Source organism: Caretta caretta, chromosome 2 (assembly GCF_965140235.1).
Source record: "Caretta caretta isolate rCarCar2 chromosome 2, rCarCar1.hap1, whole genome shotgun sequence".
Lineage (NCBI taxonomy): Eukaryota > Metazoa > Chordata > Testudines > Cheloniidae > Caretta > Caretta caretta.
The window spans coordinates 186,366,126-186,381,623 of NC_134207.1; the positions used below are offsets into that span (position 1 = coordinate 186,366,126).

At 42.3% G+C, this 15,498-nt stretch overlaps 1 protein-coding gene and 1 long non-coding RNA gene across 6 annotated transcripts in view; both read right to left on the reverse strand.

Annotated features, from left to right (window-relative positions):
- Positions 1–15,236, reverse strand: part of FBXL2 (F-box and leucine rich repeat protein 2) — a 156,264-nt gene extending 141,028 nt beyond the window's left edge. For 4 of the 5 annotated variants that reach the window (XR_012667161.1, XR_012667162.1, XM_075125663.1 and 1 more), the window contains exons 1-2: positions 15,144–15,236; positions 13,863–14,111 (exon numbers count right to left, since the gene is read on the reverse strand). Coding sequence is in view for 3 of the 5 variants with exons in the window: in XM_075125663.1 (XP_074981764.1) it covers positions 13,863–14,000 (138 nt within the window). In the remaining 2 variants the exon portion in view is untranslated. The remainder of the gene's footprint in view (positions 1–13,862; positions 14,112–15,143) is intronic. The other variant, XM_048838953.2, reaches the window with a different exon arrangement.
- LOC142071149 (uncharacterized) lies at positions 7,234–10,947 on the reverse strand. Its single transcript, XR_012667164.1, has 2 exons — positions 9,344–10,947; positions 7,234–7,763 (listed from the first exon to the last, which is right to left on the reverse strand). It is a non-coding gene; the product is annotated as an uncharacterized LOC142071149 (long non-coding RNA).
- Positions 15,237–15,498: the final 262 nt, after the last annotated feature.

The following is a 15,498-nucleotide window of genomic DNA, read 5'->3' on the forward strand; positions in this document are numbered from 1 at the left end:
CCCTTCACCCCCTTTCCTGCGGAGGCTTGAGAATCATATACCAACCAAATAGGTAAACAAGGGGAGCACAGACCAGATCCTTGGGTTTTTAGGACACTAAAAACCAATCAGGTTCTTAAAAGCAGAACTTTATTATAAAGAAAAAAGTAAAAGAAGCACCTCTGTAAAATCAGGATGGAAGGTAATTTTACAGTGTAATAAGATTTAGAACACAGAGGATTTCCCTCTAGGCAAAACTTCAAAGTTACAAAAAACAAGAATAAACCTCCCTCTTAGCACAGGGAAAATTCACAAGCTAAAACAAAAGATAATCTAACGCTTGGAGGGCGCCAAGCAGCTGGGCTCTGGGGGGAGGGGAAGGGGTGTCCGGCCCCCTACTGGGCTCTAGGTGGGCTTGGGGACAGAGAAACAGGAACTGGGTTGTCGTGGGGTTTTCCTTAACTTTCTATTCCTGGAGGAATTATTTTGTGTCTGTACTGTTACAGACATAGTTGTTGGGACATATTTTGAAATAAATTACCAAAATAATTGAAACTGGTGTGAATATACAGTTATTTTGACAAATAAAATATGCAGAATTTTAAAATACTGTGTGCATAATTTTTTGGCGCAGAATTCCCCTAGTAGTATATGTATACATCTTTGCAGACAAGAGCTGCTGCAGGTATATACCAAACTGTGGACAACGAGGGATAATTGAATCTTCATGACTGCTCGACAAATATGCTAAGAGAGTTTGTTGGGAGAAGACACTTCCTCCTCTGGTCTTGGGTGAGAGAGGAGAGGAGAGCTGGCAGAGTGGAAAGTTACTGAAACACAGAACAAAGAAAGCTAGGTGTTGGAAGGAAGTTTGGGCAGGAGGAAGGGAAGGAAGAGCACGCACAGACAGCCAAAGTGAGAGGAAGTGAGCTGGGGGAGAAGACTCCATGTTTCAACACACAAACCATGCTCTGCAGCAGAAGGATCTGAACAACCCAGAGGATCGAGCCTCCATCCCAAAGCATGCTCTGGAATGGTGTGAAAACAGGTAGGGAAGTGTGTATAGGGTTTATTATTTTGTATGGACCTGTGTATATCTCAGCCTACTAAAGAGCAATAATGTGTTAGACTCTGGGCAAAGAATGTGCTGTATGCTTTACACTTACCACAGGCCTCCTAAGAGTGTTAAAAGTTAACCCAGAATGTTCACACCTTTAGGTGGAGTTCTGGGAGAGGGTGTGTTTAGGCTACAAGGGAGTCAGGCTAGGGAGCAGGACCATTGGTTCCAGCACTCAGGAACAGATGCTTTAACAGAGTAATCTTGGTGCAGAGAGGGAAGAACTACTAGATATAGCAGTCATCTTAACTTGCTCTAGATATCTAATATACTTTCACAAAGTTATTTAAACAGCACCATAATTCATTTAAACTGCAAAGGAAGGGCTTATTTAGCACGTTAGCCTTGTACACATTGATATAAGCTGAAGAGGCATAAAACAATCATACTGAAAGTTATATACATTTTTCACCATTACTGTGTTAACTTTTCAGGAGAGAGCTGTGAATAATTAGGTAACTGATTCAAAAGCAGTCTAGGTCAGTAATAACCAATATTTAGTACCATTTGACTGTTTGGTGGCCTACGTGTTTCAGTTGTGGACCTCAGACCTGTTCCTAGTACTACAGAATCCACATCAGTACTGTGTTACCAATATTTTAAACAATGGGCTCTCAAAAAATTTTCCCGTAACCTATAAATCTACTCTCTCTCTCATAAACAAGGAGGGAGGCAAAATAAGTGGGCATATGTTTAATATAGGACATAGCATACTGGATCAGACCAGTGGCCCATCTCATCCAGTATCCTGTCTCCAGAGACCAGCATAACTCTGCAGTCGGCATATGTGAAATAATCTGTCCCCACACAAAGATTTCAACTTGATGTCTAATAATTAGGGATTTGTTTAAGCCCTAAAGCACAAGTTTTAAAATTACTGTCATTACTTATGATTGTCATAGTTTCAGGGTTAAGTGCATCTTTGACACAAATACCCCAGGTCTTCCTTGAAGGCACCCACTTAAGGTTTTGGGCTTCCCAGCCATCACCTCTCTGGGGGCAGAAACCCATTTCTTTCCTCCTTCAGACCAGGGGTTTAGGCTTGCAATCCTTCTGCACTTCAATACGAGTTTGAAGCAGGTCTGACCTGGTATCAGCACCTGTGGTTATCTCTTTCTCCAAGGGCTAGCATAGTGTACACCAATTACCAACCAGTCTTCAAAGCATATTACATGTATTCTTAGGGCAAAAGCATTACAAATAAAACACCTAAAAACCTACATGCATGCTGAAAGATTACCAGAGGTCATCTCTAAGTCCAGTGTAGGACTCTAGTAGATATCAGACTTTCAAATCCCAAAACTGAGTTTGCCCCCTTGATTACAAGTTCATATCAGTGTTTAGATCAGGAACCAGACACCAACTGGACAGTTCAGCCATTTCTTTATACAGTTCAGGAGGCTGATGTCCAGTCTCCAGGAACAGGTAATCACTAGTCAATGGCCCTATCCTCAGGATGGAGCTTCAAGATGCTGGGTTTTTGCATAACTGCAGTTGTGTAATTTGCATAAACTAGTCCCTAGGGATTTCCCAGAAAACCCATTTTATACTTATTACTCCGGAAGTCCATGCTTCTCTTGCACATTTAAATATAGTAGTTGAACTTACACTCTGAGTTCTCACATCTGTTGCAATGTGATTTTTGGATATTTTTAATATCTATGTAAATATCCAATTGTTTTTTGAATGGTGTTAAGTTCTTGGTTTCAATGACTTCCTCTGGCATTGAGAGCCACAGTTTAATTACATGTTTGTGGGAAAGTATTTTATATTATCTGTTTTGAATTTCCCACTTTTTAATTTAATCCAATCTCCCCTTGTTCTTGCATTACTCTTCTACTCTTGTATTGCTCGTGTTTAATACTTGCTGAAATGTTTACACATTATTCCTGAAAAACAACAAGTACAAATTTCAATACAAGTAATCTGCTCTGTGCTGGCAGAGATTAAAGGGACATTTGAACCTGGAAAGTTTATTTACATGTTTTGTTTTGCTTTAAACAAATGACCCTTAAGATTATGACTGAAAAAATAGACTAAAAATAACTTCAATTTTTTTTTGTTTACACAAAGTGCTGTTAAGTGCAGGAGTTTTGTTGATGGTCAGTTGTACCCATCTCATGTAAACAGCATGCCTCCATACATTTCTAATGCACAGCTCTGGGGATGAGGCAGCTCACATGCAATTCAACTTGACAGTCCCTATAAGGTCAAGGCAGCAATAGGGAAGGGGCAGAATCCCTCCGACAGAAGATTTTTTGAAAAATAGCTTATTACATTTCAGAAGCAAAGAGCATATATTCTTCAAAAATATTTTTTCTGAGCCCCAGATATAAAAGTGTCATTCGTTACAGGGATGATTCTGCACTATCCAGAGAATGACTGAACCCCAGAAGCAGACAAGTCATCCCAACTGTCCCTTAGGTTTCAGAAGAAGCTTCTCTGACCACACTCTAAAACATCACTCAGGTTTCAGAGTAACAGCCGTGTTAGTCTGTATTCGCAAAAAGAAAAGGAGTACTTGTGGCACCTTAGAGACTAACCAATTTATTTGAGCATGAGCTTTCGTGAGCTACAGCTCACTTTTTGAAGTGAGCTGTAGCTCACGAAAGCTCATGCTCAAATAAATTGGTTAGTCTCTAAGGTGCCACAAGTACTCCTTTTCTTTTTGTAAAACATCACTGATCCACTTTACAAACTCACCACTGTAACTCACATCCTTGTTGATACTGAAAGCAAGGATTGAACTGGTAGTGTCCTATTACTCTTACCCCTAGAGGTGGTCCTTTCAGAACAGGAATCTGAATGAGCAGGGTAGTGTGAACCTTGCACTCCCACAACCCATGGTTGTGACATTATCTGATTAAAATATGACCATGTAGATCATTATATGATCATTGTTATATAATTGCAACATCTCTTGTACAAAGTATGTCATGTAAGGTGTCAATGAAAAGTTATGATTTGCTGAATGATTGTATGCATGTATCATTTTTGTATCTGAAGTTATGAATATTGACTATGTACCTGCATTTCAAATATGTTTGTTCCTGTGGTAATACCCACAAGGTAATTTACACACAGTCTAGGCAGCACATTGTGAATAGAGTATTCAAGTTAATGGCCCATCAACAAACACAATGGGCCATAGTAGAAGCCTATCCCCACCTAATGGGCTTTCCTGTGGAGGATTCTAGCTAAAATATGGGTAATGGCTCTGCTATGACTCATTGAAGCATGCAAGGACATGTGACTAGATCATGTGATACTGAACTCCATCTCATGCCTGTACTTTTCCACAAACTGTGCTGAGGGCTTTGCTTGGAACAATGAGTTTCCCTCCAAATGGCAAAAGCTAAAAGGCACGGGAAACAACTCCATTTTGCCTCTTTCCTGTTCTGATCTCTGGATTATGGACTCATACTAATGGGAGCATTCTTACCAAATGACTGAGGACCTTCCACTCATCTGAAGCAACCAGAGTCTTAAATTGAGCCAGCAGTTTATGCATCACTGCTTCAATCCTGATCTAATAACTTTGCAATTGTTGTATGTATTTGAGTCCCTTAACCAATTTTAGCTCTCACTTCTTTCTTCTTATAAATAAACCTTTAGATATTAGATACTAAAGGATTGGCATCAGCATGATTATTGGGTCAGATCTGAGTTATATACTGACCTGGGTATGTGGCTGCTCCTCTGAGAGCAGAACCCCCCCTTGGTTGATAAAATTGGTTTTAAATAACCACCCATCATTAAGTCGTGTCTCTAAGGAGGCTGGCTAACAAGTCAGAAATTCAATGTGGTGAGATAGAAGTTTACTTTTGTTGCTGGTTTGGTATACCTTATGGAAGAATAACCACCAGTTTTGGGTTGTGCCTGCCCTCTTTCTTAGCAGTTTGTCCTGAATTTGGTATTCTCAGTTGTGACCCACTGAAGCACAGTCACACCGGTATACTCATTCTGCCTATAATATAATGGCCCTCAGTTACAAGGGCACCTTTTCATAATCACAGAGAAATCACAAAATAGAAATTCTGACTGACATCACTGGGAGCAGGATCAGACTCAAGCTTTCAAAAAATATTTTTAAAACACTCCAACAAAGGTAAGAAATTGAGAATTGGAGGAAATGCACAACTTTTATGTAACTTTCTACACAGTTGACCTTTGTCTAAATTCCAAGGCTCTGAATGGTAGAAATAAAAGATCCTAGTTATTCTTGCCCTAACCCCAATATAAATAGAGACAAGTTTCAGAATTGCAAGCACACTAAAATATTATATCCCTTTACATTTGACTAGCATTCCTATTCCACAGCAAACTGAAGTCATAAAATGGAAGGAGATTTTTTCCTTAGTGAAGCTCTGACCTCAGTATCAGCCTCTAAGGATATCTACACTACAGAGTTTTTTTTGACAAAAGTTATGTCGACTATCAAAAAGCACTATAATTTTATCATTGTATGTTCACATTACGCTCTCTGTTGGCAGAGCACGTCCACACTTGGTGCTCTAGCATCGACAGTGAGAGCAGTGCACTGTGGGTACCTATCCCAGTGTGCTACTTGCCACCTTCTGCAGCTAGGACTTGTGGGAAGACAGAGTGGATCGCATCACATTATGGATGTTGAGTCAACGTCCCATGATGCATATTTTCTGTCCCAGCATTCCACAGTCTTCTGACTTTTTTTAAAGCATTTTTCATGGTGTGCCCGCCCTCTCTGTATGAAAGGATGGATCCTGCACTGCTCTCTACTGTTGTGGTCACTGTTATTAACACATCACAGATGGTAATGCAGTTAATCATGAGCTACCAATCTTACCAGGAATCAGAGTTGCCTGACCTGCTTTGTGCGATGGAAAGAAGCAACACCAGATTACTTTTGGCATTCATGGAGCAGCTGCACACAGTGGACATCGCTTTTGGGCTCAGGAAACAAGCACCGAGTGGTGGGATTGCATTGCTACGCAGGTCTGGGATGATGAGCAGCGGCTTCAGAACTTTTGAATGCAGAAAGCCACCTTCCTGGAACTGTGTGCGGAACTCACCCCAGCCCTGAGGCACAAGGACACCAAAATGAGAGCTGCCCTCTCAATGAAGAAGCATATAGAGATCACTGTGTGGAAGCTGGCAACCCCAGACTGCTACCAGTCAGTCACGAATCAGTTTGGAGTCAGGAAGTCAACTGTGGGGGCTGCATTAACACAAGAGTGCAGGGCCATTAATCACATTCTGCTAATCACATGACTCTCTGCAAAGTGCTCTGAAACAGTGGATGGCTTTGCAGAAATGGGATTCCGTAACTGCAGCAGGGCAACATATGGAATGCATAGTCCAGTTTTGGCCCTGGACCATTTTGTGACAGAATACGTCAATAGAAAGGGGCACTTCTCCATGGTATTGTAGGTGCTTGTGGATCACACGGGTGTTTCACGGATATCAATGTGGGGTGGTCTGTGAAGGTGCATGATGCACACGTCTTCAAGAACATTGGCCTCTACAGAAAGCTGCAAGCAAGGGACTTTCTTTCCAGACCAAAAGATTACACTGGGGGGGGATGTTGAAATGTCCACAGTGATCTTGGGATACGCAGCATACCCCTTACTCCCACAGCTCATGAAGTCTTACAGGGAAACCTGGACAGTAGCAAGGAGTGCTTCAACAACAGGTTGAGTAGGTGCAGAATGACTGTGGAATGTGCCTTTGGCAGATTAAAAATGTGCTGGTGCTGCCTTCATGCGGGTTAGATCTAAGCGAGGAAAACACTTGAATAGTCATAGCTGCATGCTCCATAATCTTTAGGAGGCTAAGGGTGAAAAGTTTGCCCTGAGTGGAGCTCCAAGGCGTATCACCTGGCTGCTGATTTCGAGCAGCCTAATACAAGGGCTATTAGAGCGGCACAAGGAGGAGCAATTCGAATCAGGGAGGCTTTGAGGCAACATTCTTACAATGAGCACCCGTACTCTGCTTTTTCTATACAGCAGTCTGCCATGCATCATTAAGCTCAGTCATCTTATTTGGCCTAGCACTTGTGATGATTCCTGACTGGGATTTGTAGTAAGCAAATTATTAGAATCCATGTATATGTTACCAGCAGCAGCAATCACTACATGTAGGACACAAATAAAGATTGGTTATCTTTCAGAGAGTTTGTTTTTATTAAACACCAATTAACTCACACGAAAGGGTTGGTGGGAATGGAGGTAAGAGTGCTGAGCAGTGGAGGCTCTCATAGCTGTGCATAAATCCAGCTATCATTTTGGAAGGTGTCTCAAGGGCTGGAGTGAACAGGATATCGAGATGTTCGGGGAAGTTGCAAGGAATGTATGGGAGGAGTTTGGGGAGGGTGTGGAAAACAGTTCTGTATAGGCTGAAGGGGGGAGGGGGTCGAGCATGCATCTATTCTGCCTGGAGTGTGATTAGGGACTTCAACATCTCTGTTTGCTCCTCTATCACTTATCTGCTCATGGGCCTTTCAAATGCACTCCTCACTATACTTTCTATCCCGTCTTTCCATTTCTCTCAATTCCATGGTGCTCTCTTTTTTCTAACTCGGAGGATTGGAGCACCTTTCTGAACATGTCCTCCTTGCTCTGTCTTGGTTGCTTCCTTATCTGGCAGAGGCGCTCTGCCAGTGTGCAGGGTGTTCCCTTGAAGGCCACATCTGCAGAAGCACAAGAAAATTCACAGAAGCATGATTGTTAGTTCACTCACAGCACTGAATCATTACAGTAAAATACACCTCTTAACTTATCACTTTCTCTCCGTCCCTTGGCATGCACACATCTCAACGAACACCCTGAACTCTCACAGATCTTCGGAGACAGACCAGTCCTCGCTTACAGACAGCCCCCACAACCTGAAGCAAATACTCACTAGAAACCACACACCACACAACAAACACACTAACCAAGGAACCTATCCTTGCAACAAAGCCCGATGCCAACTCTGTCCACATATTTATTCAAGTGACATCATCATAGGACCTAACCACATTAGCCATGCCATCATGGGGCTCGTTCACCTGCACGTCTACCAATGTGATATATGCCATCACGTGCCAGCAATGCCCCTCTGCCATGTACACTGGCCAAACCGGATGTCTCTACGCAAAAGAATAAATGGACACAAATGTGACATCAGAAATCATAACATTCAAAAACCGGTAGGAGAACACTTCAACCTCTCTGACCACTCAGTAAAAGATTTAAGGGTGGCAATTTTGCAACAGAAAAGCTTCAAAAACAGACTCCAACAAGAAACTGCTGATCTTGAATTAATATGCAAACTGATACCATTAACTTGGGTTTGAATAGAGACTGGGAGTGGCTGGGTCATTACACATATTGAATCTATTTCCTTAAGTTAAGTATCCTCACACCTTCTTGTCAACTGTCTAAATGCGCCATCTTGATTATCACTACAAAAGGTTTTTTCTCCTACTGATAATAGCTCATCTTAACTAATTAGCCTCTCACAGTTTGTACGGTAACTTCCAATTTATCTGTATGTATTTATGTGTATATCTTACTATATGTTCCATTCTATGCATCCGATGAAGAGGGCTGTAGCCCATGAAAGCTTATGCTCTAATAAATTTGTTAGTCTCTAAGGTGCCACAAGTACTCCTGTCCTTTTTGCGGATACAGACTAACACGGCTTCTACTCTGAACCCTAAACATGGTGAGTTTGGCCTGGGTGGACATTCAAAATGGGGCAAGGGTGTTAGTGACGCTTTCAAGGGATCAGTAAAAGCAACTGGGGACAATATTTTAAATTCTGCCACCATTTTCCACAGACAGGGGTCACTGAAGCTGATCTCACTCCCAAGGGTGAGCAAAGATACATCTACCGCACGTGTCTGGGTTCAGACCCAGTCCCTATGCTGCTCGCCTGTGTGCTGCTTTGGTCCCTGCACAAGCGATTGCAGAGTGGCACAGGAAAGTTTCCTACAACGGGGGAAGGAGCAAAGCAGCTTTCCCACGGAACCTTCAGCAAAGGATCACCAAGTACCCCCAGGAAAGTTTCCTAGAGATCTCTCTGGAGGGTTCCCGTGAAATCTCAGTGTGCATCAATACACAGTTCACCACACTGCTTAGCTGCGCAGGGAAATGTGGAGCACACTGAAACACAGCTAGTCTTGTAAATTTCTATCCCTTCCTTCACCCACTTCTACAGTATTCAGAGCAAAGTACAGCTGTACGCCATGTAACCAAACAGCATCAACTCAAAAAGATTACTTACCGGGGTCTCCGCTCCTGCATCATGCTTGCCGGAGACTGAGTGCTGGGACTGGCTACACCCCTCCGGAGTAGAAGAGAGTTCCTGACTCACGTGGTACCGGACCACCCTGCAGTGGGCTCCACAATGTCCTCCAACTCCATCTCCTTGTCCACAACTTCATCCTTGGGGTTAGGTCCACTGTCCTCTGTCTCCAATCCCATCAAAGTGTCCATGGGCCTCTTGGAGGTAGAGGTGGGATCATTGCAGAGGATGGCGTCCAGCTCCTTGTAGAAGCGGCAGCTCTTGGGTGCAGCAGCGGAGTGAAGGTTTGCCTCTCTTGCCTTCTGGTATGCCTGGCTCAGCTCCTTTATCTTTGCTATACACTGCACCGTGTCCCAATCATAGCCCTTCTCACACAAGCCACAAGAAATCTGCCCATAGGTATTGAAGTTCCTACAGCTGGAGCGGAGCTGGGACTGGACAGCCTCCTTTTCCCATATACCCAGCAGATCCAACAACTCTGCAGTGGTCTAAGTGGGAGAGCGTTTGCCACATGGAGCTGCCGTGGCCAGCTGGGAAGATATGACATGAGCTCTCCAGGCCAAGCAAACAGGAAGTGAAATTTCAAAAATTCCCAAGCCTTTAAAGGGGGGAGGGGTGGATGCTTGTTTGCCCAGCTGCAGGGCAGCAGAGTTCAAACTGCTGACCAGAGTGGTCAGGATGGGCATTGTGGGACACCTCCTGGAGCTATTTACAGCGACAAAACCATGCACGGTGTCTACACTGGCACTTTGTGGACAAAACTTTGTTGCAAAAAGCTCTATCTCTCTCATTGAGGTAGTTTTATTTTGTTGGCAAAACAGGAGAGTTTTGTCACCAAAAGTGGCATTGCAGCTTGTACACCTCCACTGTTCTGGCATCAAAGCTTTCTTTTGTCAAAAAATCTCTAGTGTAGACAAAGCCTAAGGCCATGTCTACATTACAGTAGCAGCACTATGGTGCTGCAGCAGTGCTGCTGTAGCATAGATGCTTTCTACTTCGAGAGAAAATGTTTTCCATTGATGTAGGCAATCTACCTCCCAAAGAAGCAGTAGCTATGTTGGCGGAAGACTCTTAATCAATCTAGCTGCATCTATAGTGGGGTTATATCCACCTAACTATATCACATGGGGCATAAACTTTTCACAGCCCTGACTCATGTAGCTAAGTTGATCTACTTTTCAGGTGTAAACCAGACCTTAGAGACAGAAGTCTGGAATACTGACTGAGTTTAGCAATTATGCAGAGCTGCTGATGGCTGCTTATTGATTTAGATTTTCAGGACAGAACTAGTTAGCCAGTTTATCACTAATAAAATCCAACAGAGAAAAAAACTTCTTGTTTCAGTCTGAAACAGGATAGGAAAAAAAAAAAACACTGGAGCAGGAAATATTTTTCCCCAATCAAGAAGCATCTTTTCACAGAAATTCAGAAAGTGATATTTAAAGCCTTGTGTACTCCCACACAGTTTTTTTCCTAAAGGCAAGTATACTGTAGACAACGATGGGAGATGACATAACCACATGAGGAGTCAGGGTGACAATAAAAAACAAAAAGAAAAGGAGTACTTGTGGCACCTTAGAGACTAACCAATTTATTTGAGCATGAGCTTTCGTGAGCGTGAGCTGTAGCTCACGAAAGCTCATGCTCAAATAAATTGGTTAGTCTCTAAGGTGCCACAAGTACTCCTTTTCTTTTTGCGAATACAGACTAACACGGCTGTTCCTCTGAAACCAATAAAAAACAAGTTGCACCCTGAACCTTAAGAAGTGTTCAAAAAATTAAAAAGTAATATAAATTCAAAGTGGCACTTGGCAACTGTTGGATTACTCTATTGTAAAGCAGAAGAAAACACAAAACTGTCCTTTGTAAATGTTGGTCCTTATCTGTGTCTTGATTGGGCTTTTACCTTTCCTTGTGCTCCAAAGAAAGAATGGAGGAATCTGACTTTAGCCCCTCTCTAGTAATGGCCAGAACTCTGCTGGGAGCATTATTATCTAGAATCAGGAAATGCCCTACAGTAGAGCTCCAATAAACATACTGAAAACCTGTGTTTTCTTTTAAAGGGATTATGCTGATCTGACATTGTCAATCAACTCCTGAGAAACTATACCCATGAAGTAAGTTAGTTCTCAGAGCAGCATTCAGTATTTAACTTATAACAGCATGTTATTCAAGTGAGCGGTCTTCCACACTGGAGCACCTTCATGCCTCCCAATAAGGTGACGTAGGTTAAGGTCAAACTCCATGTATAAAAATGATAACTTTTATTCCAGATTTAGGGTTAGATTCCACAGCCACTGAACTCTGGAAGCCATTGAAATAATTTTGTTATTGATTTAAAAGCAGCAATTCTGGCAGAGAAGTCATAGTCACTAAGAGAGAGAATGTATATATAAACTCACACACTTGCTATGCATATATTCTAATATATTCCCCCCCAAAACAAAACATAAATCGTATCTTTAAAGCACATATCTAATGGCAAAAAATTTAGTCCCAATGTACAAACACACTCAACTGTTTTATAGTTCTTTAAATCAAAGATAGCCCATTAAGATATGTTTGTTTTATTTGGGGAAGGACAAGTAATCTACCAAAAACGAGTCGTAAATTACAAATCTGTTTTAATTTCCTATTTCAGCTTTTAAAATGGGATATTATTCTCAAATTATAACAAATCCTCAACAATTTCCCATTTTACAGTATTTGGTTTGATTTTAGCAACAGCAATTTGTTAATGTTTTGAATCTTTTTAGATTCAGCTGATTAAATTGAAGTCACACTAACTGCAATTAATAATTTTGATCATCTAATAGTCAAGCAATGGTTGCATGATTCTAGAACCTCTTTTGCATCTGTTATCAGATTCCATTAGTTTGATTTTCTATTCTGACCAATAATGATAAATTGAGTAGACTAAAATTAAAAACTTGTGTACACCTGAATCTGGATTTCAAATATTTGAAGATATTTCCATTGACCATTCAAGAAACTTTATAAGTACAAAATGAATACTTGTTATGGTATCCAGTTTCAGAAGCAATCTGCACCAGAATGCTGTTTAAAGGGACTATAATAATCAAATCCCAAGGATCAAAAATAGTCTAACATCAACTTCAGCTGCATGAAAACATGCCATTTGCACATCCTCTCACATTCATAGCATTTTACAATACTGAGCAATGGATCAGAGAGCATGCTTTGTTCTTCATAAACTATCAATAAAATATTGAACTCTTTAAAAGAGAACTTTTTAAAATATCACTAAACTCCAACTTTGAATGAGTTAAAACAGGAAAGTGGATTACGTCACTATTTCAGATGACAACTGGAAAAATCAGTTTTACAAAATGCGTAAGTACTCTCAGAACAGGGAAATTAATTTTAAATAGGAAATAAAAAGGTTATTAGAAACAAACAGATGTGGCATTTCACTAGAGAATGAAATTAGAAATCTATGAGAAATATGTATTGTAAGGAATGTACATGAACTGAGTGGCTAATTGGCTGAAAGAGCTCCAAGATGAATCATTATGAAAAAACTCACTAATTATGAAATCCATCTCACTCAACTCTTTGTTATCTTCCTTTTCTGTATCCAAAAACTCACATGAACAAGGGCAGAATTATTGTACATCTAGTTAACAAGTTATACCAAGTTATTGACTTTTAGTTCACAAAGCACCTGAAAGACTGCTAATATTCACCACTTGAGTGATCTAAGATTACCATTCAAAACAACACTGCTATAATTCTGAAATTAGTGTTGCTTTTCTAGACCAAGCTAAAAGAGCTGCTGTGTATCAGTGGAAATCTGACTCTGGCTCTCATTTAAAAAAAAAAAACACACACAGGTTTCCACATTTAGCAGCCCTACCTTATCTCAGACTAACTCTAAAGGCACTTCTATAGCCCTAATTTACTTCCCTTTTACTATTTTGCAGGGAACATCATTGTTTCATCATTTTAACACCTGGTGAACTGGTCAACATAATTTCTTGCTCATTCGATTTAACAGCAAACTATTGAAATTATGCAGATCTGAAAGAAAGTGGGGAAACAACAGCCTTACTTGTTATAATCTTTATAAAGAGAATGGTCCATGTAAAGGTGTTCACACAGTGACTATTGAAAAATTAAAAACAATATATTCCATTCATTAATAGACCTTTTTCATTAGCCTTCCAATTAAAAGTATGGGGCTGCCCAACAACTAGACTCAAATTAGAACAGCAAGAGGGCTTAGCTAGCATCATTAACTTGATTTCACCTGTGAACTACATTGCCTGTTTACTTTCCAAATCGCATGTCTGTTGCAATGAGACTGCAAAAAACTTTTAATTAGAACCTCTACGACCAGCAAAGAGGGAAAATCCCTTACAACATTCTTCAAAGAAAGTCTATAATTGAATCTCAGTAGCTAGAAGGCATCTACTTACACAATACATTCATTTATACAACGTTAATGTTTTATTTTCAAAATCTTAGTTTTCCCTACATTTAGAAGATGAGTTGTGCCTATTTTAGACTTATTTGGAAGCACTCCATCAATGCAGCTCCTCTGTTGGAAGTGATAATGGAAACACCAGTGTAGACAGGACACATTTTTGGAGGGGGAAGTGGAAGGGGTGCACATCAGGTCATCGAATACTGCTCTTAGCAGCACTACATGAAATGGTAGGAAAAGTGTCAGCAAACATCTGAAGTCTTGTCTGGTAGTGGTGTAATGGAGATTTCCAAATCAAACCTAGCATAAAGAAGGCCTCCACAATTAACTGTTTTCCTCCCAGAAACAAAAATGATTACACAGAAGAACAGTGTACTGCAGCCAAAGGAAATCTCCTTTTTTCCCCCAATAGCTTTTTATTTTTTGTTTCTTTTAAATGAATACACATTTAAAATGTACAGACTAGTAGCAGGGTTGGAGAGAAGGAAGAGAGGATGGAAATGCTTGGGTGTGGAGGAAAAGGAAAGAAACCTTTCACCAGTTATCACTAACTAAAAGCCCTATAGAGAATCAAAGGCAACAACACACAAGATACATCCACACCTCTCTTCTTCCTAGAGCTCCTCCTACCATTTATATTTTTCACACATATGAGGACATTACAGGATTATATACAACCTCTGTGTATATACCACATTTGATTAAACCTGTACAGATCTCTCGTTATGCAACCTTCTGCCTTAGAAGACAAGAGTATCCTCAAGTATATCAAAGAATGGCAGAGTTTTGCTCCCCTTCAACAGGAAGCAACCACAGTGAAAACAACTGAGGTTCGGGATCCCTTCCAGGAGTCAGTAGAAAAGGGCTTCATACTCACACCTTCCTCCTCAAACACAGATACATACCACAGTGCACACAGCCCTCCCAGGACATAAACATACTCCCATTCCCTTCCCTCCTACTCACTTACCGCAACCCCTTCTCACTCACCCCTGGCTCCTCCACTCCCCCCCAACACCCCTCAGCCTTCCCCGCCACACCCCTCAGCCTTCCCCCCCTGCACTGTACCCCTCCCCCCACCTCCCCCCAGCTTTCCCCTCCCACCTCCCCCACACGCCTCAGCCTTCCCCCCTGCACTGTACCCCTCCCCCCTCAGCCTTCCCCTTCGCACCACCCCCCACACGCCTCAGCCTTCCCCCTCGCACCGCACCCCCCACCCTTCAGCCTTCCCCTCCCGCCTTCCCCCTCGCACCGCACCCCTCCCCCCAACACTGAGCCTTCCCCCCAGCCAGGGCACTCGAGTCGCGGAGTGGGGGGAGGGAAGACACTCACCATGGCAGACGCACTACGGCGGGGCCGGTTGTCCTGGTGACAACGAGCCCAGAGCAGCCACTGCCAGGTGCAGAGTCTGCGCGCGCAGCCGAACCCAGGGGGCGAGCCTAGTGGGGCACGTGACCGGGAACACCCCTGCTGATTCGGCCCATCCCCTTCACGTGACCCGAAGGGGCGGAGAGGGGAAGGGAGAGAGGGGTGGGGTCGGGGTGTCACGTGTCCACATCAGAGGTCACGTCTCCGCGCGGAGGCGGAGCCCGCGGGAGTTGGGAGGGGCGGGAGAGGACACGCGGCTTGAATGCAGGGTGGCCGGCGGGGAGGGGGGCGGACACTCTGCTGGCCGCAGCGCCCCCTA